We start from the raw sequence: 25,188 nt of genomic DNA on the forward strand, positions 1-25,188 counted from the left end.
ATGGTAATATTTGAATGATATTGCTGAGTTGTCAGGATTAGATGAGGTTACGTATATAAGGCAACTAATGTAGTATGTGGTATATAAAAGGTGCTTAAAAGCCAGTATCAGTACTATTATCATCCTCATTTTGCATCAAATGCTTGTTAAGCATCTGCTGTGTTCCAGGCACTGTACTAGATGCTAGAAATACAGTGGTAAAGAAGAAAGGCACCCCCTTACCTGCATGAAGCTTACAGTCTAGTAGGAGACACAAACAAGTTTACAATTAATTACAATACATAGTGAAAAGTATTGTCATAGGGAAAGAACAGTGCCTGGGACCTCAAGGAGGAACACATACCCAAACTTGGAGGCCAAAAGGATAAAGTAATTGACTCAAGGCTGCACAGATGATAAGTAGAGGAGCCAAGACTAGAACCCAGGTCTTCAGAACTCCCAGTCTGGTATACTGTTCACTTTATCATGCCACCTCTGTTATTTTTGGTAAATTGCGTCTGGGCAGGGTACCACCTTCCATTTATAGCACCATCGTCTATTTCAGGAACATTGTGTGACACATGAAATAGTGAAGAAAGTGAGCCCCTTAGAGGCTGATCTTGTTAAAGATCCAAGCATGAAGTGTAAAGTTAAATTCAGGTAATGTTTCTATGCTGATTTATTTCAAGATGTACTTCGTTAATATGGAAAATAAATCTTAGACATTTATTTTCTTAAGTCCTCATAACTTCTCAGGATATAATTACAAAGTAAATGGGTTGCTTTTATTTACATTTATTATGTGAAGAAACGAGTGGCTTTCATCTCCCATGATGTGTCCAGTCTGACACATGTATGACAATAGTTGGGAGCACACACACCAAAGTATGGCTCTTTCATCTTCTCTAATCCATTTCATTACCAGTTCTTTCCATGCTCTGGCATAGTCTTTACCCTGCATGCAAGAAACTACGTGAACTATCTTCAATACTGAGAAGTAACTGAGCCCCAAACCTGATGCTAAATGACTAATATTTGGTCTTTATTTCAGATTTAGTGGCGAAACATTTCCACCTTTTATCGTGTTTAAAATATTTCTTCATACTGAAGGCCATGGTTACAAGTATTTCAGCGGAAAAAATATGTTAAAGCCATCAAGTGAGGTGATGTTTCACGATGTACATTTTATGTTAACTTAGCTTCTTAACATCTTATACATCTTAACATCTTAATGTAGATAGGTAGGATCTGAATTGCATTTAAATATACAGACTAAGTTATTCCACCATTAAACAGCCCAGCAAGCAGGCAGTATTTTTTTTTTAAACATCATGTTTCAAAGTGTCTCTATTTATTAGCTAAAAAAAATTTGGAATAATTACTTATATAAGGCCGTAGAAAATACCCACCAATATTCTTTGTATTAAAATGTTGGTTTCTTAATAATGGCATATTTCTTTAAAATTTTTATTGGGGAATATTGGGGAACAGTGTGTTTTTTCCAGGACCCATCAGCTCCAAGTCAAGTCATTGTCCTTCAATCTAGTTGTGGAGGGCGCAGCTCAGCTCCAAGTCCAGTCGCCGTTTTCAGTCTTAGTTGCACAGCCCACCATCCCAGGTGGGAATTGAACCAGCAACCTTGTTAAGAGCTCGGCTCTCTAACCAACTGAGCCATCCAGCTGCCCCAATAATAGACTTCTTTTTTTTATTTTTTACAAAGCTTTTATCGTATTTGTTTTTGTAATCTGTATTTGTAATAACCTATGCACATTCCCAAGCTTTTTAAAGTAAATGAGCTGCTTTCCAGGCACAAGCTACATTCCTCTAACAAAATATATTAATCACCTATTGTATGTCAGGCCCTGGGCTGTAAGTAAGTGGTGGCTATGAGGACAAACAGATGTGTCACAGTGGAGAAAACCATGACCATGGTTTTCTTAACCACAAGGAACATTGTAAGAACAACCGTGACTGAATAACTTGGGGAATTCAGTTAGTGAGTTAGTAAAAATTTAAATATACACAAAATTCTCAGTAGGTTTTTGACATAAGGACTTGGTCTGTTATCATAAACTCCTATCGTAATAATTCAACTGACAAGAAAAGGTCAATTTTTTTTTCCTGTTTGTTTTTGGAGCTGGAACTACCTAATCCAGATGATTGCTAAGATCTAATGAAGCACTTTTAAGTATTGTGCTAATGCTATGGGGAGATAAAAAAAATGTAAGCTGTCTGTTTCCTCAAAGAACTTAGAATATATTTGGGGAAATGAGAACAAATACACATTTACCAATAAGTAAATGAGGCACTTGACGGTTAGCTATGAAGCTGTACAGCGCATCTGTGAGTGCTGTAGAACTTAAGACAGAGAGCATAGCAAACTGGCCCGAACCACTCAAAGGACACTTTGTGAAAGAGGTAGGAAGTTGAAGACCAAGCGGGAAAAGCCTGTATCATAATGATGAGGATAAGAGTCTTAATGGTAGGAATTAGGTCTTGTAGAGATAAAATTGACAGAAGTACATGACTGATTTGAAGTAGGGATAGGGCGAAAAAAAGTGGGGACTCCAATATGAGGATGCAGAACATTTGATGCCATATTGTTTTAATGGCATTTTATCATTGTTTCTTTAATTCTGGTACCATATTTAGAAAAACTGTGCTGGACTATTGGAAATGAACTTTTATAATATGTATCCTTTTTTGTATGTGCTCTCATACTTTTAAGTTTAATGAATATTCACCAAAATCGTGTCTACGGCATAGGAATCACCTGAGAATCTTATTAAAAATGCAGTTTCTGATTTAGTAGATCTGGGATGGGGCCTGAGATTCTGCATTTGTAACCAGCTTTCAGGGGCTGCCGCTGCTGGTGGTCCAGGGACCATACTTTTAATAGCAAAGATCTACAGAACAGATTTTACTCCTTTAACCCTTATATATGTCTATAATGGAGTAAAAAATGTGTGCATTCTCACATTTAGCCTTTTATAAACCATACATCAAAGGTTGTCTCCCTATAGCCTTCTGGAAATATTTTACATGAAAAGTATGGCCCATCTGAAATCATCAGTAATGGCATGAATTCAGGCTAGAAGACCACACAGCCTGGCAGTTTCTGATCAGATCCAGAATGTGCAGCATTTATTCCCTGAAGAATATTAGAAAAGGAAAAGAGACTGCTTTTCTCTCTGTTCTCAGGCAGTGTCAGAGAAAATTGAACTCAGTTTCAGAAATGTATCAAAACGGATTATGTGTCTTCATATAGAATATGGTGTTTCAGAAACATTAATATTTGTTCATTTATATAGAATAACTTCAGATGCCAAAGTGGATATTTATGCTGCTTTCATGCCACATTTATCTACAGAGTAAGCTTGTAGTCGGCCCTATAAAATACTGTCAATTGTTGCTTTTCTGAGGTTATATAATGGGGCTTTTCCAGGAATTGAATTTCTCCCAGGTCTCCTCCTGGAGGCCCCTACTGTCCCCAGGCTGGAGCAAATGAGAACCTTCGAGGCCGTGACTGGAAAGCACAATGTGTATATTAAAGCTCATAAAAATGCTGTATAATAACTTAAGTTTTTATTTAAATTACAAAGTAACTGTTGGAAAAAAAGGAAATAGCACAGAGATTTAAGAAAAGGAAAATATGCCTTTATGCCTTTCTTCTCTGTACTATAGCTTTTACTCGCCTGGGGTGATCAGTGTTAATAGTTTGCTGTGTATCCTTCATTTTTTCCCCATGAAAACACACACTCAAATATATTTTTAAAATGTTTTGTTCTTATTGTAAAAATGTGATCATACCATTCAGCTTGAGTTTTTCATTAAACATTTTTAAGGGTTTTAAATGATTGGAACATACCCAACTTGGACAGAACAGTTTAAGGTTCTTTTTTCCCTTTAGTTCAGCTTCAGAACAAACTCTGGTAACACTTGGATTCATGGTTGATAGAAGAACCTGTAGAAGTAGAATTTTTCTCACTGTGAGTTTACTCAACTCCTTTGTTCTTTGAATGTAGAAATTGTGTCTTTAGCAAACTGATCCCACTTTCCTAAGTTTACCTATTTTTTTAAGATTTTATTTTATTTTATATTTTTATTTTTATTTTGAGGAGGGCACAGCTCACAGTGGCCCATACAGGGATCGAATTGGCAACCTGGGTGCTACCAGCACCATGCTCTAACCACCTGAGCTAACCAGCCACCCCATAAGTTTACCTATTTCTTAATATGAAAGAAATAAGTCAGTTTTAGTCTATTCAGATGTTTAATCTAAGTTCACTTATGAAGGAGGGGAGTTTCACAGATGTTTGTTGTTGTTGTTCCAGCTTTTCCCTTGTTCTTATTTCCATCTCTAGTTTTATTTCCTTATCATTTTTCAATGGCATGTCTCATGTATTTAAAAAAAAAATCAAAAACAAGTAAAAGGATATAGAATAGCCTAACAAACTTTGGAGAAGAAGGACAAAGTTAGACAGTTTATACTACCTGATTTCAAGACCTAAAAGCCACGGTAATCCCAACAGTGTAGTGATGACATAAAGATATATACAGAGGGTGCAAAAAAATGTGTACACATTTTAAGAAAGGAAAAAAACTGTATTAAAATTGTAATACTCAAGATATACTGATAACAAAAGATGAATACAAGTCATGTGCATGCATTTTTTTGGCACCCCAGTAGATCGGTGAGATAGAATATTCAGAAATAGACCCGCACATGGATGATCAGTTGATTTTCATCAAAGGTGCTAAGGCAGTTCAAACGGTGCTCGAACAATTGGATAGCCATGTGTACAAAAAAAAGAGATCTCATTTCAGTTACCTACTTCGATGATCTATTTTCAGAGCAACACTTATTTACAGAGGGTTGTCACTGTAGTTAGTCCACTGACTATATTTAGAATATTCTGAAGCCTCGCTACTCCAAATGTGGTCTGCAGACCCACAGCACTAGCCTCCCCTGGAGCTTATTCAAAATGCAGACTCTCAGGCCCCACCCCAAACCTACTGAATCAGCGTCTGCCTTTGAACAAGACCCCCAGCTGATCGTAGGCACAATGTAGTTTGACGTGCACTGTGCTAAAGGTGCCCCCACGATGGCCTGGAACGCCTCTGGGTAATTGACAACTCTTAAATGTTAACATTCAGCAACTGTTGTTTTAAATGGAAGATCCCATTATTTTTGAGGCTTGGGAACTTTTGTAAAAGGGAAAAATATTATTATTAATAGCTGCCCTTAATGAACACTATCAGGTACGATGTTAAACATTTTATGTGCATTATTATTTAATGCTCATAAACTCTAGAAGGTAGATTCTGTCGTTACATTCATTTTTAAAAGACTGAGTAACTTGCTGAGGTCTTATAACTAGAAAGGGAAGGAACTGACATCAAAACCCAGTGAGCCTGACTCCAGAGCCCATGCTCTGAACCCCTCCTGAGTCAGCAACCCCATGAAATACGTTCTCTTCTACGGCCCCCTGATAACATGCTACTCCCATTTTGCCTATGAGGAAGCTAAAACTTGGAGAGGCTTGTCAGGGGCAGAACTGAGACTTGAACACTTCTCTGTGTTTTCCACTGTACTCTGCACATTGTGAGGTCGACACAGCACCAGCAGTTATGATGGTTTTATTAATGCTGAGCCTGTATATAATTGAACTGTCCCAAACCAAGAAACTGTTCCCATGCAGGGATACCAGTTACTACTACCTTCATGAAGGAGGATTTCCAGCCGGGTGGGGAAGTGACTTGAGATAGAGTAACTTGATGAGCCCAAGTATGGATCTAGGCCAGCAAGTAGCCACAGGGCTTTGGGGGCTTCTGGGCCACATTGATGCTGGGTATCAGGAGAGGTGTCAAATTTAGAGATGCCCCCCTCTGACCCTTTGAGTCACCCACTAAGAATGGAACCTGCCTCTTGAATCCTAGTCTGATTGGCTGCTATCCTGGAATCCTTGCCTAGTTTTCACCCTTCCTTTTGGGGCTGGGCTCTTCTTTCCCATTCCTTCCTCTCCAAAAGGACTTTCCTGAATCTGGCCATACATGGCAGATGTATGAGCAAAAACATCTTGGCCATTGTATGGCAAACTTTTTTCAAACCCCTGTCACAAGTGGGCAGCGAGCCTGCCCTGTGCTGCCAGGCATAGGGTTTTTTTGGCTGAGAGACTGGGATGGGCCTGACGCAGCTGAACCACACAGCTGAGAGGCACTGTACAAATAAAGAAACCGGGGCTTGGGGAGATCGGGGTAGTGGCTGAGTGGACTAGAGTAGGGAGGAACTGACAAGAAATACCTTTCTAAGTAACTTAAGCTAAAGTAAAATATAATCGTATCTAAACAAATTCTCAAAGCAGAAATTAAATGGTTTTCAGACCTGTTCAGTGTACAACTATTTGCTTTTACCTTTAGTATCCTTGTAGGGATGATTAATTAGAACCCACAGAAAATTAATTGCAAGAAGCATAATGGAGATACGTGCCAATACTGCCTTTTCTTTAGATGCATGGTGTATAAAGAATCTACTGAAATGGAAAACCAAAATGATCTGCCTAAAGGGAGGTTCCATCACATTTTTAGTAAACTATTTCTGTCCCTTTTAATTTAGTGCATTAGGAATAAAACAACCATTTGAATATTTTCTTTCCATATATGGAAAATAGTTCTAAGCTTTGCAATTTAAAAAAATAAAAAAGGAATATTCTGGATAACAAAAGTGAGAATTGAAATAGAAAATACATTAATGCTCACTGTTGTATTGTTAAGTAAAAAGAACAGATTCCGAGTTTTGATCAACCACTCCTCTATGGCCCATATCAGCAGAGTTCCCATACTTTCACAAATACCACATTCTGAGATGCAACGGAAAAGGGAAACTGATCTCAAATCAAAAGATATTTGAATTTGCATCTACGTCAATCTCCCCTCACAGAAGCACACCCTTTGTGGCCAAAAGCACAGATACATAATACAAATATGTGTTAGAAGAGGCAGTGCATGCTTATGAGGAGTGGGAAGGAGGGTGGGGAAACTTAAGGCTCTACTCAAGTCTATGTGTAGCTCTTAGCACAAGGAGAGATGTGCACAGAAGGGTTTGGTACAGATAGGGCCAGACAGGATTTGAGCCTCCGTATTTTCTGTGATTCTTCGATCTGTCTTCTCAGGTGCTTTCCTTGAGTACAAAATATAAAAAACCCTTTGTTTGTCAATCTTTGACTACTGAGAACGAAGTCTAAAGGATGAGATGGAGGTCCAAGCAATCTGAAATGTACATGTTTCCATTTGGGGGCCATGTATTAACTAACACATAAAAGAGAGTTGGCCCAATAATACCTTTCATTGCAGTTCCTAGGGCAACCTATTTAATAACCAGATAAGCTTTCTCTGCATTGACAGCATGAATGGCCTTATAGATTTGTTTTGTTTTTTAAGGGAAAAGAATGTTTTTTTAAAGGGGGAAGAAACCCAGATCTTTTAAAAACTGGTCCTCTGAGGATGGTAGACTCAGCTACGCCTCTAGCTACGTTTTAAAACTATGTAGATATGGTTATGAAAACATTTTAAAAACTATGTAGATATGGTTGTGGAAACATTTTAAGCAGTTTTTAAAATCCCTATATGATACTTTATTTGTAAATACAGTCCATTTATTGAATAACAAGCTGCTAGAAGGAAGGAACAATATTTGATGTATTTGTCAGAAAAATATGTAAAGTGTATGCTGATAATTATTGCCATTCTACTATTTTAAAAGTCTTTTTTCTACTCTCTTTATAGGCAGCAGTTGATGCTTCCAAAATAATGGGGAGAAAGAAATTTTATGATCAAATTATGGAAGATGAACGTCTTTTCCAAAAGTTCAAAATAACTGATGAATTAGATATTGTCACCCAGAAAGATTACATACAAGTAAGGAATTTAGATTTAGATATTGAAAACAAACAAAAAACAACAACAAGAAAGCCTTCTGACCCAAGAATCATATATTTTTTATTGTAAAATACACACAGTATAAAATTTACCATTTTAAAGTGTACAATTCAGTGGTGTTAAGTACATTCACAGCGTTGTGCAAACATCACCACCATCTAGTTTCAGAACCTTTTTGTCACCCCAAAAGGAAACCTCACATCCATTAAGCAGTCACTCCCCATTTCTCCATTACTACAGCCCTTATTTAACCACTAATCTGTTTTCTGTCTCTCTGAATTTGCCTATTCTGGCTGTTTCATGTGAAAGGAATCATATAATATGTGGCTTTTTGTGTCTGCACAGTGACAGCTAAGGAATGTGGGGTTGCTTTTTGGTGTGATGTAAATGTTTTGGAATTAGACAGTGGTGATATATAGTGTGAATTTACTAAAAACCACTGAATTGCACACTTTAAAATGGTTAAAATGGTGATTTTATATGATGTAAATTTTATCTCAATAGAAAATACAAAGTAAATACATGGTACTAAGAGAGTGCACAGGCATTTTGTTTTCCAATTACAGTTGACATTCACTATTATTTTCTATTAGGAGAGTGGATGGGAATTTGACCTAGTAAAGAAGGGTTGTATTATTGTTTGGCAACAGAATATTCCCAACCACAAGTCTTAAACACTAAAGGACATGTATTGCCCCATGTAAGAAGGCTCCGGATAGGAGGGTCCTAGATGAGCTAATGCAGCAGTTCAAGGACATCAGGGTTCTGGGTTAGCTTCTCTATAGTTCTCTTGGCTTCCTTCACGTGGTAACGAGATGACTATCATTCTCAACTGCATTCCTAAGCAAGAAGAAGGGGACTCCTAGCATCCTTTTATCTCAAGAATAAAAATTTTTCCCAGAAGCCCCCCATAGACTTCCCCTCGGCTCCCATTGGTCATAACTGGATCACATGCTCCCCCTAAACCTGTCACCAATCAAAGGAAATAGGAGCATTTCCCATGATTGACTTTGAACAACCATGGCTCATGTGCTAAGGCCCTCCTTCTCAGAGCATATTACTGTTCCATACCTGAAACAAACAAACAAACAAAAAAACACAAACAAACCAGGGCTCCATGAGCAAGGGAGAAGTAGGAAATGGTTGATAGGCAGGCAATCAGCAGTGTGTCACAGCCCCAGTCTGGGGCCGAGCAGGTGGCACACCCAAGGCAAAGTCTCAGCCGCAGGGCCTGAAAACAGGTCTGTGGGGCTTGTGGAGAGAGAGCACGTGGGGTGTGGTATGTAGTCAGTCTGGAGGGCTGGTAAGAGATTATCATGCAGGGCTTTCAACCATAGTAAGGTGGTGTTTTTCTTCATTCTGTGCACAATGAGAAGCTGGGGCAGTGTTTCAAGAAATGAGGTCTTCTAATCTGATGAGGGAAGAGATCCACGTGGCTGCAGTGTAGAGAATGGATTAGAGGACAGCAAAAGCCTTCTCCTACTTTGGAGGTTCCTGCAGTATTTTAGGAAAGATGGTGGTATCTTGATTTAGGGCTGGAAGGCTGAAAACCAAGAGATAATGGGAAAATAAAAGCAGTGGGCCTTAGTGACAGGCAGGGAGGTAAACAAAAAGAAGGTGTCCGACGTGGTTCTCAAGTTTCTGGTTTGCGTAACTGATAGGAGAGCAGTGCTGAATCAGGGAACTTAAACTAGATACCTTAATAATAATAATAGCAAGTGCTGCTGTACAGTTGTGCACCACTTAACGATGGGGATACGTGCTGAGAAATGTGTCCTAAGGCGATTCCCTCATCGTGTGAACATCCTAGAGTACACTTACAAACCTAGGTGGTCTAGCCCACTACTACAATCGTGTGTGCTGTACTTTTATATGACTGGCAATGCAGTAGGCTTGATTCCAGCAGCATCACCACAAACGTGAATAAAGCATTGAGCTATGATGTTACAATGGCTGCAATGTCACTAGGTGATAGGAATTTTTCAGCTCCATTATAATCTTAAGGAACCACCATCATATATGTGATCCATCATTGACTGAATCCCAGCTCCTTTTCTTCTCATAACCCTAAGAAGTAGGTACTATTATTATTCCATTTTATAAGTTCTAAAAACAAGGGATCCCAAAATTCTAGTTCATAATAATAATAATATATGGCCTTAACTGTTTACTCAGTTGCTTCAATGTGAAACATGAAATTAAAGTAGTACCTTAGAGACTCCCAATTCTGTTTTCTTTGTTTTAGAGCCTTAACCTAGAATATTAGGGAATTGGACCAGAAAATAAGTGGAGCTTGGGGATGCCAACTATCTTTGCTAAGGACGTGGGTCTCATACTTGGCAGATTGTGACTATGTCAAGGATTAGTGTCATAGATAGACAGAAGTCCCCAGATTGAGATACTGGAAGACAGAGATGATGATTGCTGATATTTAGTGAGCTTTTTATGGACACAGCACAGTTTTTAAGACATGAGAAAAATTGAATTTAATGAGGTTAAAGAAACTTGCCTACGATCACATAGCTAGTAAGTGCAGACCAGATCATTGCCAGTTCAGAGATGTTTACCCATTTTACTACACCACTCTCAGGAAATAAAATATACAGGCAGTCTTCCCTTTGTGCAGTAGTGAAGGGCCACAAAGAAGACTGTGCAAGCTGAAACCATGTAAACCAAACTGCCCATACCCTTAAATAAATCTTGTCAAAACATTAAAAACTCTCCTACTGTCTGTTACACATACATAGGAACATGAAAAACAACAACATGTATTTAGCACACTATAAAACGTTGGAAACATTGAGAATTACAGTGTTTTATTTCTTTGTATAAAAAAACTTATCAACTGTGACTAGACTAAAAACCATTGAATTATATACTTTAAATGGGTGAATTGTATGGGATGTGAATCTCAATAAAGCCATAAAAAACAGTTTTACTAGAGTAGTTTACAAAGTGCTTGCCTCCTTGTTCTCATATAATTTACAGTATGGAGTGAGCATCTTCTCTATGCCTTGGTGAATTGTTATACGCCTTTCTAAGTTTGAATCACCCACCAACATTTTATCCTTTACACTTTAAATGTTGTGCTATATCTTAGAGTTTCATTAATGTGAAGTGCCTTTTTGCCAGCATCACCTCCTCTGGGACAGCTTCATCCTTTTCACCACAGCCAGTTTCCTCATTTATGTTGATAAGTTCAGCTTCACCTCTAGATACCTAGCTACAGTCTCTTGAATGATGGCAGTGTCAACATCGCCAAGGTCACCTATTTCTTTTAGAACTCCACTTACATTCTATTTGAATTTCACTTCCAGCATCACTACTTTTTGTTTCTTTTTTGGCCTATCCCCTCTTTGGACAATCGTTTTTTCTCACTGGAAGACAAAGAGGCAACCCAACCACATACTTTGCTGTCTGTGTGTGAACTGAATAACAGATCTGCAATGACCAATCACTGACACACTTTGAAAGAAGTAACATGATTTGTCACTAATCACCATACACATCTGTTATTTATGTAGTGATCTATGGACTGAAGAGCTAGCAGCAGAGCTTGTACTTGATGCAATTACTCAATTATACTGTGGTAACTGAAATTGGAACCGTGTTGGAGGACTGGGCTTATTCAACTAAATGGTGGTAATTAAAATTAATGCATGCCTAAATGATACAGAGGGAGAACTGTCTGTCTGTCTGTCTGTGTGAGTGTGTGTGTGATGAGAGAGACAGAGAGAGACTCTATCTGCCTAGCTGTTACTCCGTTTCCTAGCACCATAGCTTCTCCTGCCCTATGCCTGTTTCTTAAATGAACAGTTATCAGGTTGAATTGATTATATATGTTTGCATTTTTAAATTCCTAATTTGATATTTTAAATTTTTAAAAAAGAAGTGGGATTTCTACAAATATTCCAAATGTAAATAGTGAGATCTGCCATTTCGCTCCAGAGATGAACTCGTTATTTCTAAAAAAGGTTTGTACAAATGTCCACTCAACCCAAGCATGTCATGAACAAACACTACCAGGTGTGCAGGTCACATAGCTATTATCAGTGTTTAGGCTCATCCTGAGTTTAATTTGTCTGAGTTATATTTGTCATTAAAATGTTCACACATTAAAGAAATATTTAGTGTGACAAGGATCCTGCCTTCCAGTAGAGGAGCTAAGATGTATACAGATAGCCCAAACATCAAGTAGTCAGTAATAAGAGTCATAGAAGAGAGATGCCAATAAAGTTCAGAAGTGAGATCAAGGAATACTTTTTGGATGAAGTGACATTTGAGTGGAACCTTGGGACATGTGTCTAAAAACATTCTAGAGCACCCACAACCAATCATTCTTAATCGTTTTTTTCCGTATAGTATTCCAAACTTCTGGATGAGACCCCTGCATCTTCTGGTGGCAGAAATAACTGTTGGAGAATATTAGACCTCAAAAACATTCCCACGACAATGATAATGCATGACATAGTTGACTATGCAGAGTCTGGAGTAATTTCAAACCGTCTGCAAAAAGAAATGAAATATCTATCACAGAGACCAAGAACAGAAGAGATGCGTCGGGACCAGCTGCGGATTGTTTCTGAAGTTAGGTAAAAGTGATCTTTTACTGGGATTATAATATAAAGAGCATTTCTGAAAATGTTCACATTCTGCCAAATAGCTCACAAAAGTTAATAATAGGGCATATGGGAAAAATAGGGTTGGGGCAGATTGCTCAAAATTTGTGCAACTTTGTAAACAGAGCACTAACAAAAAGGACAGTTGGTACCTTGAGAGAGAACTTGTACCACCAGACAGGCAGTTCGGAATGGCTGGAGGCCACCACAGCAAATACAAAAAATGTACAGCAATGGAGTAGAAATGCTGGCAACTCTTTAAATAGAGCAGGTAGTGGGCACTGAGATAGTGCAGATGGAAGTGGAGCCCTAGACCAGGGTGGTTGCCTTTTAAGTGGACATGAGAAGCAGTGCGACCTGCCAAGAACCAAGAGCCACTCAAGGCCGGGAGTAGGGTGGAGGACAGTAAGGGTAGATTGTGGGGGTGGGGTGCCCCTGGGGAGAGAGCCCTAGGTGCCCGTGCTAATGCTTGTTTTTATAAATACAGCCAAAAGGGCTCCCATTGCCCATGCTGCACAGAGCTTTTTTCTTTTCTGCTGAAGGTTACAATTCTTGCTATTCTGGCTTCCCTTGCCAAGGATAAATTGCATATAAATTACAGTGACATTATTCCCTTCTTTACCCATAGCATGTGAGCCAATTAACATTACAGAGATGCGTGTTGTAGTAAAATAGACGGTATTCTAATATGAAACAACATGAACATAATATGATTGCACCAATGATGTTTTTTTTCTTTCCATTACCAAGTCTCACCTAGCCCATCTCATTTACAGATTCAGCTTTCTTTTTTTAAGAAAAAGAAAGAGCTAATAAGACTGAAGAGGACCTATTGGTAGTGTGTTTTCACACAATCATATTTGAAATGAGAAATGCTCCTTTAGTACATGAAGAAGACACTGGTGACTCATTGTCACACAAACACGCTGGGTTTTTTTTTTTTCAGGACTAGAGATGAGTGGTGCTGACCCAATAACATAATTTAGCCCACTTATTTTTATGATCAAAGCTATACATTTGCCAGACAGATGGCCTGGTGTAGGGCGCAGTCTGTCATCATGAAATAGATGTTCTCTAACTCATCCATGTAAGCACTGATTATAGAACTTAACCCTATTACCACCAAGGTCAAATAAATGATGTAATTTTCTCTGCCACCATATATAACCCTAGACTCCTTGCTATTTGGACTCATGCTACTGATTATCCAAGAATAATTCACTTTAAAGACCCAGATAAGTAGCCAAACTCTAAATCAACTGAAGAGGGACAAGTACTTCCTTAAAGGCTTCTTTGAATGTAGTCTTAGTTTGGGGTCTCCCAGAAGCAAACTATCAGACAAGGATTTGCGTATGAGTAGCTGATTTGGGAGGTGATCCCAGGCACCACTGATAAGATAGGAGGTAAGGAAATGAAACGGAAGGGCAGACAGCCAGAACAGTGTGTGTTAGCAAGCAAATTACCACTGTGGGTAACTGGAGCTTTATCTCCCCGGAATGTCCGAGCCAGTATAGAACATACAACTCCAGTTATCCAATGGGGGCAAGGCAGTTGAGCTATTTATACACCAATACGCATTAGTCATTGATGAAGGGGTTACTTCAGAGGGGAGGTATTAATTCTCGGGCACTTTCCCCACACATGTGCTCTTGTTTTCACAAGAAAGCTCTCAGCCTGAGTGAGGTTGATGCTAACAGTTGGAAATTGGGCCTGTGTGCTTTGCGTTGGTAAGGCCAAGGGGGCTATGGGCGTGGCACCAGCTGTGTCTGAGCCCAACACTGATAAAAACGGCTTTTTTTTAGCTATATGAAATTTAATACTTTTTTGTGTTACTATGTGTTAAAAAAAAGATGCAAATGGCTACTATGGCTAGGCTACTACACGGTATTTTCCAGAAAAACTGATTTTTTAATAATTTTCATCATCGTCATCATCATCAATGTCATTATCTATACACCTTCATAAGTGGCAGATAAAGAACTGTGCTATGTAACTCAAGCAGAAATGAGAACTTTGGCCTAAAAATATGCATGCAGTATTGCTCCAAGTACTGATATCTATGCTATATTGCTAGAGGATGCTTTAATAAAATTTTGAACTTGCTTTACATTTAAATTTTATTGTGTGCAACTTTTCTGTCTATAATACAAATATTTCCTAGGCATTCTTCATCCCCATCAATTTGTCAACCTTTACATCGACCTTACCAACAGCAAAGTCAAATTAAACATCTGGGTCGTCGATCCAAGCAAGCTCAAATGAAAGTTGAAAAAATGAGAAAAGCTTATAAGATGGCTAAAGAAATAAACGCTTCTGTGGGAACTGTAAGTTCACTTGTACTGAATCCATTGTTTTAGACAATATGCAAACAAAGTAATTCTACTTCCATAAGTAGAATTTTCCTCACCTTCAAGTTCAAGGCTGAAACACCTTTGGTATATACATACCTTGGTTAGTATAAAGCTACATTCCTCTTGGTAACAGGTATTTTTTAAATTGTTAAACCTGATAAATACCACCTGTTTTGGCTCCACATTAGCTTGAGCTGGCAAAAAAATAACCCCTATTGTCTCTGTATGTTGATACTGTGGATTCAGCACCTCTCTAATCAGGCTATTCTCACAGTGGAAGTCATTTGTATTTGAACTTATTGAAAGCTATACAGTGTAAAGTCTGCCTTACTCTTACTCTGTAGGAATATTTACAATGAACATGTATTCATGTATTTGTAATTTTTAAAAAAAGATGCTATAAATATTTTTGAGATGAGGCTAAGTATAAACAGTCAAATATAAAAACGAAGTGTTTAAAACCAAATATAAAACACTTGCTGCTTTTATTTATAATTCTACCTAGGAACCGCAGGAACAACAGGTACAAAAGAACAACAGATGACTCTCTTCTGCACCCCCTCTTTTGACATTGTGAAAATTAATGAACTCAAGTCAGATGACAAATTGGAAAAAAAGGAAAAGGGATTATTTGCCTGGTGTCAAGACTTGTATATTCATCATTTTCCATCATGTTAATGCACAGCTAATTGACAGAAAACCGAGTTATTTAACAATTTGCTTGTCTGTCTGTAAATGATGAATATGAGCACTAAAGGAAAGCAAAATATAAACAAGGCCTCAGTGTGCTCTCTTCACCAAATGCGTCACAGATTGTTAGGCCCTTTTTGTAGTACCATATTTTTTACTGACAGAATTTTAATCTGAATAAATTATTTCAACTAGATGCCCTCGAACTAGCCATATACAGTTTTGTTCAAGAAATGATGAGTAAATTAGTCCCGAGAACTTTTATTTCAATTTTGATTTTCCTTCATTAAAAAAAAATATCTGAACAGGCCATGCTTAGCATAAATATTAGAATTCACAGAATAAAAGGCTACTGTCGGGTCAGCCTCCAGTGTCTTTTTTTTAGTAGCATGTTGTTTTTACAGAACAGCTTGTGATTGACCTATTCTGAATTATAATAAAAATAATAATGAATTTGTTGCTACAGTCAGCGTGACATAGCATACCTAATCATTATTGAGCATTGTAAGTACTTGGGACAGAATGTTGCATCTGCTTTAATGTTGTACTCTGGATATATTTCAAGTATAAAGACTGTTTTCAATAATATTTATCAATCTCCTTTTGAATTGATAAATTCTCATTCCTGATATAGTACAAATTATTGATATTTTTTTGTGATCCCGGTTCTTGGATTATATCAAACCGTAACAGAAGCTGTGATAATTACACAAAGTGCATTATTTATTTAATTTTAAAAATTAAATTTTTGATTTTGTTCAACATTTAAAATGTGGAGGTTGATTACTGATCTAACTCAGGCAGAGCAGCCTATAAATTAATCTCATCCTTTGCTAAAACATTCTCTTAAATGATAAAGAAGATTGGAGTTAATGTGTATGATTCCCACTAGAACATATTTAACATAAATGTGTACTCTTCAATATTAACATATCCTCATTTGATACTCAAAAATAATCCCCTTGTTTTCAGAGCTTGTACTCGAGGCTGGTTGAATATAAAACATACATATTCTCATTCATTAAATTGAGAAGCAGTCCCTATTTCAATCAAATGTGTATCAGATTTAGTCCACCCATAGTATGTGCAATAACAAACCTAAGCGAGATTTCAGGCAACAAAATGAAGGAAAAGGACAAAGGAAGGACAGACTCTACTTTTAAGGGCAGCCATTTCTCATATTTCATTAGCTATGACTCTGTCCCATCATAATGCCTAGCTACAAGGGAGGCTGGGAAATGTACTCTTATTGTGGGCAGTTGTATACTAAATTAAAATTCTATTGTTATAATAAAAAGATAATTCATATTAAGATATAACTAGCATCAGCTGCCAGAGATCAGGTCTTCTATTGATTCTTTTAACTTACATTAAACAATGTAACCACATCACAGAAAATCCTTTTAAAAGTAGAATTACACATAATCTCATCACTATAACAACTGTTTTCACTTGCTTATATCTTTCTAATCTGTCTAAATGCACACATATTTTCACATGGTTATAATCATGAGTAACACATAGATTTACATTTTTCACTTAATACTGTATCTTAAACATAGTTAATTTAAAAAATACTTTTGAATGGCCACATGATAGCCCATTGGGTTGATGAGGCATAATTTACTTAACCATACCCATATCACTGGATAGTTCAGTGATTCTAATTTTTCACTATTGTAGGTAATTAACATTAGCACGAACATCTTTATACATGGTTTTCTTTCTTTTGGCTATCTTTGTGTTATTTATTTTTAACTTAATTGCACTATAATCAGAGAACATGATTTGTATGATACTGATTCTGGAAAATTGAGACTGGCTTTATAGCCAAGTATATAGTCAGTTTAGATAAATGTTTCTTGCACTGTTAAGAAAGAAAAGAAAGAAAGCATCCAATACAGAGGGGGGAAAAATGTGCATTCTCTGTAGTTGGATGCAAAATTCTATACATGTCCTTTTTTCAGCTTTGTGCAGTGGCAGTATCATAGCCATGAGGTTTATCCAAGGCACAATTGTTGCTAATTGAAAACTTTTCCCTGTACATGTCCTTTTGATGAAACTTGTTAATTGTATTATCCTTCCTGTGTGCTACTAATTTTTGGTCTGTGTGACATCAATTACTGAGAAGGGTATATGTTAAATTCTATAATGGTGGACTTGTCAGTTTCTCATAATTCTGTCTTTTGTTATTTGAAAATATCAAGTACATATATAATTTCAGAATTAGTGTCTCTTCCTGGTGTATTGAATCTATTATCTTTATGTAGTTACTATCTTTATTCCTAATAATGCATTCTGCCTTGAAGACTATTTTGTCCAATATGAGCAGAGCTACTCTAGCTTTCTTCTGGTTAGTGTCTGCCTGGCATATCCTTTTGCAACTTTTCCCTTTTTGCAACCTTTTTATGTGTCAGAAGCTGGCTCGGTGCTAATTCCATTTATTCTCCCTGGGAACACAGACTATATTTCCCAGCTTTTTTTTGCAGTTCTGCTGGGACCAGCAGAGGAATGTGGACACAAGTGATGTATGCCACTTCTAGGCTTGGTCCCTGAAAGGTCATGCATGGTTTTCAATGTGTTCTCTCCCCTGTTCACATGTCTTGAGGCAAGGAACTCCAAGATGATACAACTAGGATTGAAGGATCCCAGATTTCTGTCACTGGTTGAAGGAGCGACTGCCGGAGCCGCAACCTGACCTGATGGATTGTGATGTGAGCAAGAAATAAACTTTGTCGTTAAGCCCCAGTGATCTTAGAGATTGTTTGTTATAGCAGCTAACATTAATTATTCTAATATACCATGTCTTTGTGTTTTAGGTTTTCTCTAGGATACAGCAAATATCTGGATTGTTTTGTTTTGTTTTGATCCAATTTGAGGTTATCTTTCCTTTAACTGGTGAGTTTAGACCACTTACACTTTACTATGATTTAATTGTTGATATATGGAATTATCTTTACCATTTTGTTTTGTGCTATCTCTCCTGCTTTTTTTAATGTGTTTTTCCCCCTTTCCTGTTTTCTTTCAGATTGTTCTTTTGATTCCACATCTCCCCCTCTATTGTTTTGGAAGTTACACAATCTATTTCTATTCTTAAATATTAGCATGTGTACTTAAAGTCTAAATCAAAATAGCTCTAACCCCTCCAAAACTACCCAAGGGCATTAGAATGCTAATCACCATCCTCTTGTCTTAAAAGTTATTGTTATCCAATATTTTAGTACCATCTTGTTTTTAACCTGCAAATCATGGTTGTTTCATAAATCTCAGACTTTCCTTCTGGGGTCATTTTTCTTTATCCTGATGTACACCCTTAGAAGCTCCTTTAATGCACTTCTTTTGGTGATAATTCCTTCAGTTTGGGGTTTTCCTCATTTCACCCTTATTCTTAAATACATAAGTGAAGTAAGTATCAAATTCCACATTCACAGTGGTTTTCTCTCCACAATCTGAAGTTACTGTTCCACTATTACTGCCGGTCTAATTGTTGTTCCTTTTGGATGATCTCTCTTTTCTCTCTGGCAGCTTTTTAAAATTATTACTATTAGTTTTCCGTGTACAAAACAATGCAATACCATGTTTCCCCCAAACAGAAGACCTAGCCAGACAATCAGCTCTAATGCGTCTTTTGGAGCGAAAATTAATATAAGACCCGGTATTATATTATATTATATTATATTATATTATATTATATTATACCCGGTCTTATATAAGATCCGGTATTATATTATATTATGTTATATAAGACCCAGTCTTATAATGTAGTAAAATAAGACCTGGTTATTAGCAAAAATAAGACCCAGTTATTAGCAAAAATATTAATATTTGCTTGAAAAGACGCATTAGAGCTGGTGGTCTGACCAGGTCTTATTTTAGGGGAAACACGGTGGTTAGACATTTCACCCCTCACAAAGTGATAACCCCTCCCCCAATCTATTGTCCCTTTGACATCGTATATATCTATTACAATTCCACTGACTCTGTTCCCTATGCTGTACTTCATATCCCGTGACCATATATATATATATATATATATATATATATATATATATATATATATATATATATATTAAATTATAGTTGACATACAATATTATTCAGCTTCAGCTTCAAGCATCTACACCCTCCATGAAGTGGTCTCCCTAATAAGACATGTGCCTATCTGACACCCTACAAAATCTTTACAACATTATTGATTGTATTCCCCAAACTGTCTTTCATATCCCCGTGGAAATATTGTAGTTACCAGTTTACGCTGTCTAATCCCTTCCCCTTCTTCCTCATCCCCACCCCCTTCCCTTCTAGCAACCATCAGGTTTTCTTCTATATCTCTGAGACTATTGCTGTTTACTTTGCTCAATTATTCTCTCTGGCAGCTTTTAAGATTTTCTCATTGTATTTTGCGCTTTTCATTTATACTGAAGAATATTGACTCTCCCACATTCTCTTTCTCCTATCTCCATTTTGTTTCACCTTCCTGTCCTTTGAGAGTCTGTCTTTACGCAGTGGTCTCAGTTCGAATCCCCGGCCTTCCCGGAGCCCAAGATCATGTCTCCCACTCACATGAGATCATGAGGTCATTCAAACCCGAGACTTTAAGGTCCTGGAAGTGACGGATGAGCTCAGGGTCATCAGTCACTTTTCATTGCTAGTGTGTAGCTCCCGCTTTATTTTTCACTCCTGAGGATTTTCCTTCTTACAAGCTCAACTCTACCTTTTAAAAAATCGGATGAGTTTGGAGAGTTTTTTGTTTTTTGTTTTTTCTTTTTTGTGTATTTTGGCTAGGGTTTCTATGGTTTTTGCCGTGGGATGGTTTTTCAGAATATTTAGTCTACCATTTTCTCACAAGTGAAAGTTCACATTGTCACTTCATTCTGTTGAATTATTATCCTTACAATAAAATCTTGAGAGTGGTACTACTTAGCTGCATCAGAGATTTTAAACATTTTTAGAGCTGTTCATATGCATTGTCAGAATGCTTTCCAGCCATTCACTTTTTGAGTGGTGAGCATTAGATTCATGTTTGCTTATTCACTTCATGGAGCAAAGCAGTATCAGAGTATGGGCTCTGAATCAGCCAAATCTGATTCTCTACCCTATCCCGTCCCTATCACACCACTATTCATATATATAGGAATTAGAGAAATTCTTACCCTTAAGAGTTTTGTTGTGGTTTGAGATGCAAGAGAATTAAGAAAGAAGGTACCACTTGATAAGGAGAGAATGAAGATACACGTAGAAGAACTTCTGGCTAAAAATGCTGGCTTAGATATCTAAGTCTCTGCTCCTCCCTCAAACCGCACTAAAATAACAATAAAGAGTTTTTTAAGGCAGAAGCCTTCAATGATAAAGACAGATCAGAGAAAACAATGGCAGAACTTTGTCAGTTGGAAAATTTGAGTGGTAATTGACATAGCAGATCTGAGAAAACTGTATCTTAAACTGGCTTTGAGGAAAGTTAAGAAGCAAACCAATTTACACTGTGGGGCCTCCAGAAGACTCAGGAATTGGCAACAGCAAACAGCTTACCTTTGGAAGTGAGGGATGAAGGAGAAAGAATTGGCTGAAAATCTGTTTAAAAAGCAATTGTAACACCAAATCCCTTCCCCACTGTTATGGGTTAAATTGTGTCCTGTCCTCTCCCCCAGAAAAGATAAGTTGAAGTCCTAACCCCCAGTACCTCAGAATGTGACCTTATTTGGAAATAGAGCTGTTGCAGTTGCAATTAGTAAAGATGAGCTCATACTAGAGTAGGGTGGGCCCCTAACCCAGTAGGACCGGTATCTTTTTTTTTTTTTGCAATTTTTTAATTAGTTTCAGGTGTACAAAACAATGTAATACTTAGACATTTACACCCCTCACAAAGTGAATCTCCCTCCCCCAATCTACTACCCCTCTGACACCGTATATAGCTGTTACAATTCTATTGACTCTATTCCCTATGTGTCTTCCACATCCCATGACTATATATATATATATATATATATATATATATATATATATATATATATATATATTAAATTATAGGATGAAAGACAGCTTGGGAATATAATCAATAATGTTGTAAAGATTTTGTAGGGTATCCGATGGACACTTGTCTTATTAGGGAGACCACCTCAGGGATGATGTAGATGCCTGATCACTGCACTGTACACCTGAAGCTGGAGCTAAATAATATTGAATGTCAACTATAATTTAATATATATATATATAGTCACAGGACCAGTATCTTTATAAGAAGACAGCCATGTAAAAACAGAATCCATTAAAATAATTGAAATGGTTGCCTCTAAGGGTCAGAAAATGGGGGAAAGAGTAGAGTCTAGGGGATTTTATAACAATTATTGTAGAACTGTTTGACTTTCAAAACTGCATACAAGTATGCATTTGATTTTTGAAACAATTTTTTTTTTAAATACAAAAAATCAGAATTCACCATATATTTGATCCAAATATATGGTGATGGAAGGAGAACTGACTCTGGGTGGTGAACACACAATGGAATTTATAGATGATGTAATACAGAATTGTACACCTGAAATCTATGTAATTTTACTAACAATTATCAGCCCAATAAATTTAAAAAATAAATTTAAAAAAAAAACAAAAACAAGAGACTTGCCGAGATACTAAAAAAAAAAAAAAAAAAAAATCAGAATTGTTGGGATACAGGCAGGGGTGTGCTGGAGTAGCTCATCCTTAACTTGTTCAAACTGGTTAAATTTCCAGGAATTTTGTGAGCCAGTTGTTAAATACAATTAACATTAGAAATTAAATTGTATAAACTAAGTAAACTATTATATTAAAAGCACAGTTACTCAAAACTCATCACTTCCTAATTTTATTACATTTTACTATAATCTATTATCTTGATGTTATTTGTACCTATTGTAACTGTGTTGTGATGTCATGTTGGTAACTTGAAAATATATGTATTTCTTGTTTATTTCTTAAACTTTTTTATTAAGTATAACACATCTGTAGAAAAACTATATAAAACAAATATAGAATTTAATGAATTATTGTAAGGCAAGCCACCTCTGTAACTACCATCCATGTAAGAAAAGAACCATGGCTGACCATCCCAGAAGCTCTCCATCTGCTCCCCGTCTCCTAAGAGTACTTCTGACTTTTATAGTAATCATTTCAGTACTTTATAGTTTCATCACCTAAGCATGCATCCATAAACACTATGGTTTAATTTCACCCATTATTTTTATATGGCTTTTACCTCTTTTTAATCTGTAGGTTCCCTGTCTGCCTCTTTTTTGTCCTTTTACAATTTGTTGACAAAACTGGATTGTTTATCTGTGGCATCTCCCATGATCTGGATTTTGCTGACTGAATTCCTCTGGGGTAGCTTAACATGTTCTTCTGCCCTCTGTATTTCCTATAAATTGGTGGGTGGATCAGATCTAGGGACTCATTCTTTATTATTAACAACAATGAAACAACAAAAACATGAACTCAGCAAATATATGTTGAACATTTATTGTGTGCCAGAATGGAATGCTATAAAATTACAAAGTAATTTTTGAAGACTTTCATTATTTCAGGCAACTGACAGAATTTTCTTGAGGGACAAACTGTTATAGTTCACTCTATAACATTAGCTTGGTCGCCAACTCAGAAGGCATCTCCAAAAGTGCTACCTATGCCTTATGTGTGAAATACACATTAACTGACAAACGGACTCCTGATAATGACATAGAAGTAGTATAGCAATGTCTTCGTGAAGAAATTAACTGTATAACCCACTTATATAGAAACCTCTGTCTGTTTTTCAAGGCTGGTTTTAATAATAGTACATTTACCAAGCACCACGGACAATGATTGCAAATTTCATAGGAACAGTTTGTAGGAATTCAGCAATAAAGGATTTTTAAAAGAACAGGAGGAAATTTCATTACATATTTCTAAATAATCAGAACCTTAAGTTTTAAAGGCACAGAATAATACGATTCTATAACTTGAGGCTCTCTATAACTTTTTCCTATGATGAACCAATAATATAGTTTCCTTAACTAATGCTAATTATTTCTAGACTAATATTGGCAACGGGAAGAAATGTTGATTTGCTTAAAATCGAACATTAAGGCTTCCTGTTACGTACAGTACTTGGCTAAATTATTGAAAGTGTGGTTTAATTTAAAATAGTTTTGTGGCTTATTCTTATAGTGTACTAGTGAATATTTTATGTTATATATATTTATAAAATTAATGAAGTTTTAGTAATGAGAACTTTCTTCACCACTATTATTAATTCTTTGCTTGGAAGTAGTGTAAGATGCTCAGATTTGTGGACCAGGAAGATGTGAAAGAATGAAAATTGCCCCCAAACCAAAAATTTTCAACACTATATAAATTTACAGTATTTTATTCAGCTATGACTCATAGAAATGACATTAAGTTTAAAATATTCATGTGTGTCATTTTTTAATGTCCTCTAAAAGTAAGTCATTTCCTTCTGTATTTTTGGAAAAGTGAATATTCATTTCTCCCTGGTAATATTAAATTATGGCAATCTTTGGCATTAAAATTAACCTGTCAAATTATATCTCCAAAATTCTCCAACATTTGCAGAGATACGAGAAACTTCTAAAAGTGATGAAATAATCAAGATAATGGTGGTTATGGACCAGACTAAAAAAATAAATACCCTAAATTATACCATTCCATCATAGAATAGTAAGAAAGAATCAAACACAATCTGAGCTTATTTTGGATCAATAATTATTACAAGTTTCTATAAATAAAAAGCCTCCAGTGTTAAAAGTTGTTAGATCAGCATTTCTGGAAATCTATGACTAATACCATTATACTATCTGTTCCAAGGAGTTTTTTTTTTTTTTTATGACATCATCTCTTGAGAAACTTTAAATATTAATCCATAGGTTATTCTCAGCGTGCAATCCATTACTTTCTCATTCAAAGTACTTTCTCACGTAACACAAATAAGTTCATTCATTCTTTTAACATGCTAAGGAAAATAGGATCAAATGATGATATTCAGGTTTGCATTAATCTAAAGTCAACAGAAATGCTCTATTCAAAGACTCTGCATCGCCAGTTACTTTTTGCCTTCACAGATTATTTCTGAAGGCACAGCATCAAAAAATATTATTTTTGACAAAAAATTTACAGTGTCATTCCCAGGAATATATTCCTGTAGTTTGAGTAATTTTGGAATAACTTAAATTGTGATATTCATATTTCCCTTCTAAAATACAAATCTTTTTCTGGAAGGTAGTTTCTGCTGCCCATATCCCCTGGCCTTCACCACTTCTGTGCATGGAGCCTAACTTCCAACTTACCAGCCCCTGGCCACCTTTATTTTCTTAGGCATAAAATTCTGTATTCATATTTAATGGCATTATTAAGAAGACCACTGAAATGTGCTAATGGTAGACAACCTTTTAAATTTAAATCTGGGAAAATATGATTTTGTAAATTGTCAGTACAGAGAGACAACCACAAAAAGAAGAGTGGATTAAGAGACAAATGCAAAATCTGGAAAAAGAATAAATATTGGGACCAACAAGTAAAACTGTTGATTTCATTTTTGTGTTTGGTAAGCGGACTGACCTTTGTTTAGGGCATTCTGCTGTGGA

The 25,188-nt window shown here is 36.5% G+C and overlaps 1 protein-coding gene and 1 pseudogene across 1 annotated transcript in view; both read left to right on the top strand.

Annotated features, from left to right (window-relative positions):
- C18HXorf58 (chromosome 18 CXorf58 homolog) overlaps positions 1-25,188 on the top strand; it is a 49,202-nt gene that overhangs the window by 5,436 nt on the left and 18,578 nt on the right. The window contains exons 4-10 of the mRNA XM_074324084.2: positions 545-639; positions 1,031-1,142; positions 7,765-7,896; positions 12,280-12,509; positions 14,698-14,860; positions 18,186-18,291; positions 18,397-18,475. Coding sequence (XP_074180185.2) covers positions 545-639; positions 1,031-1,142; positions 7,765-7,896; positions 12,280-12,509; positions 14,698-14,860; positions 18,186-18,275 — 822 coding nt within the window. The 3' untranslated portion in view covers positions 18,276-18,291; positions 18,397-18,475. The remainder of the gene's footprint in view (positions 1-544; positions 640-1,030; positions 1,143-7,764; positions 7,897-12,279; positions 12,510-14,697; positions 14,861-18,185; positions 18,292-18,396; positions 18,476-25,188) is intronic.
- Positions 17,543-17,697, top strand: LOC141569817 (U4 spliceosomal RNA; annotated as a pseudogene).

Source organism: Rhinolophus sinicus, chromosome 18 (genome assembly GCF_057876585.1).
Source record: "Rhinolophus sinicus isolate RSI-liver-muscle chromosome 18, RSI-T2T, whole genome shotgun sequence".
Taxonomy (NCBI): Eukaryota; Metazoa; Chordata; class Mammalia; order Chiroptera; family Rhinolophidae; genus Rhinolophus; species Rhinolophus sinicus.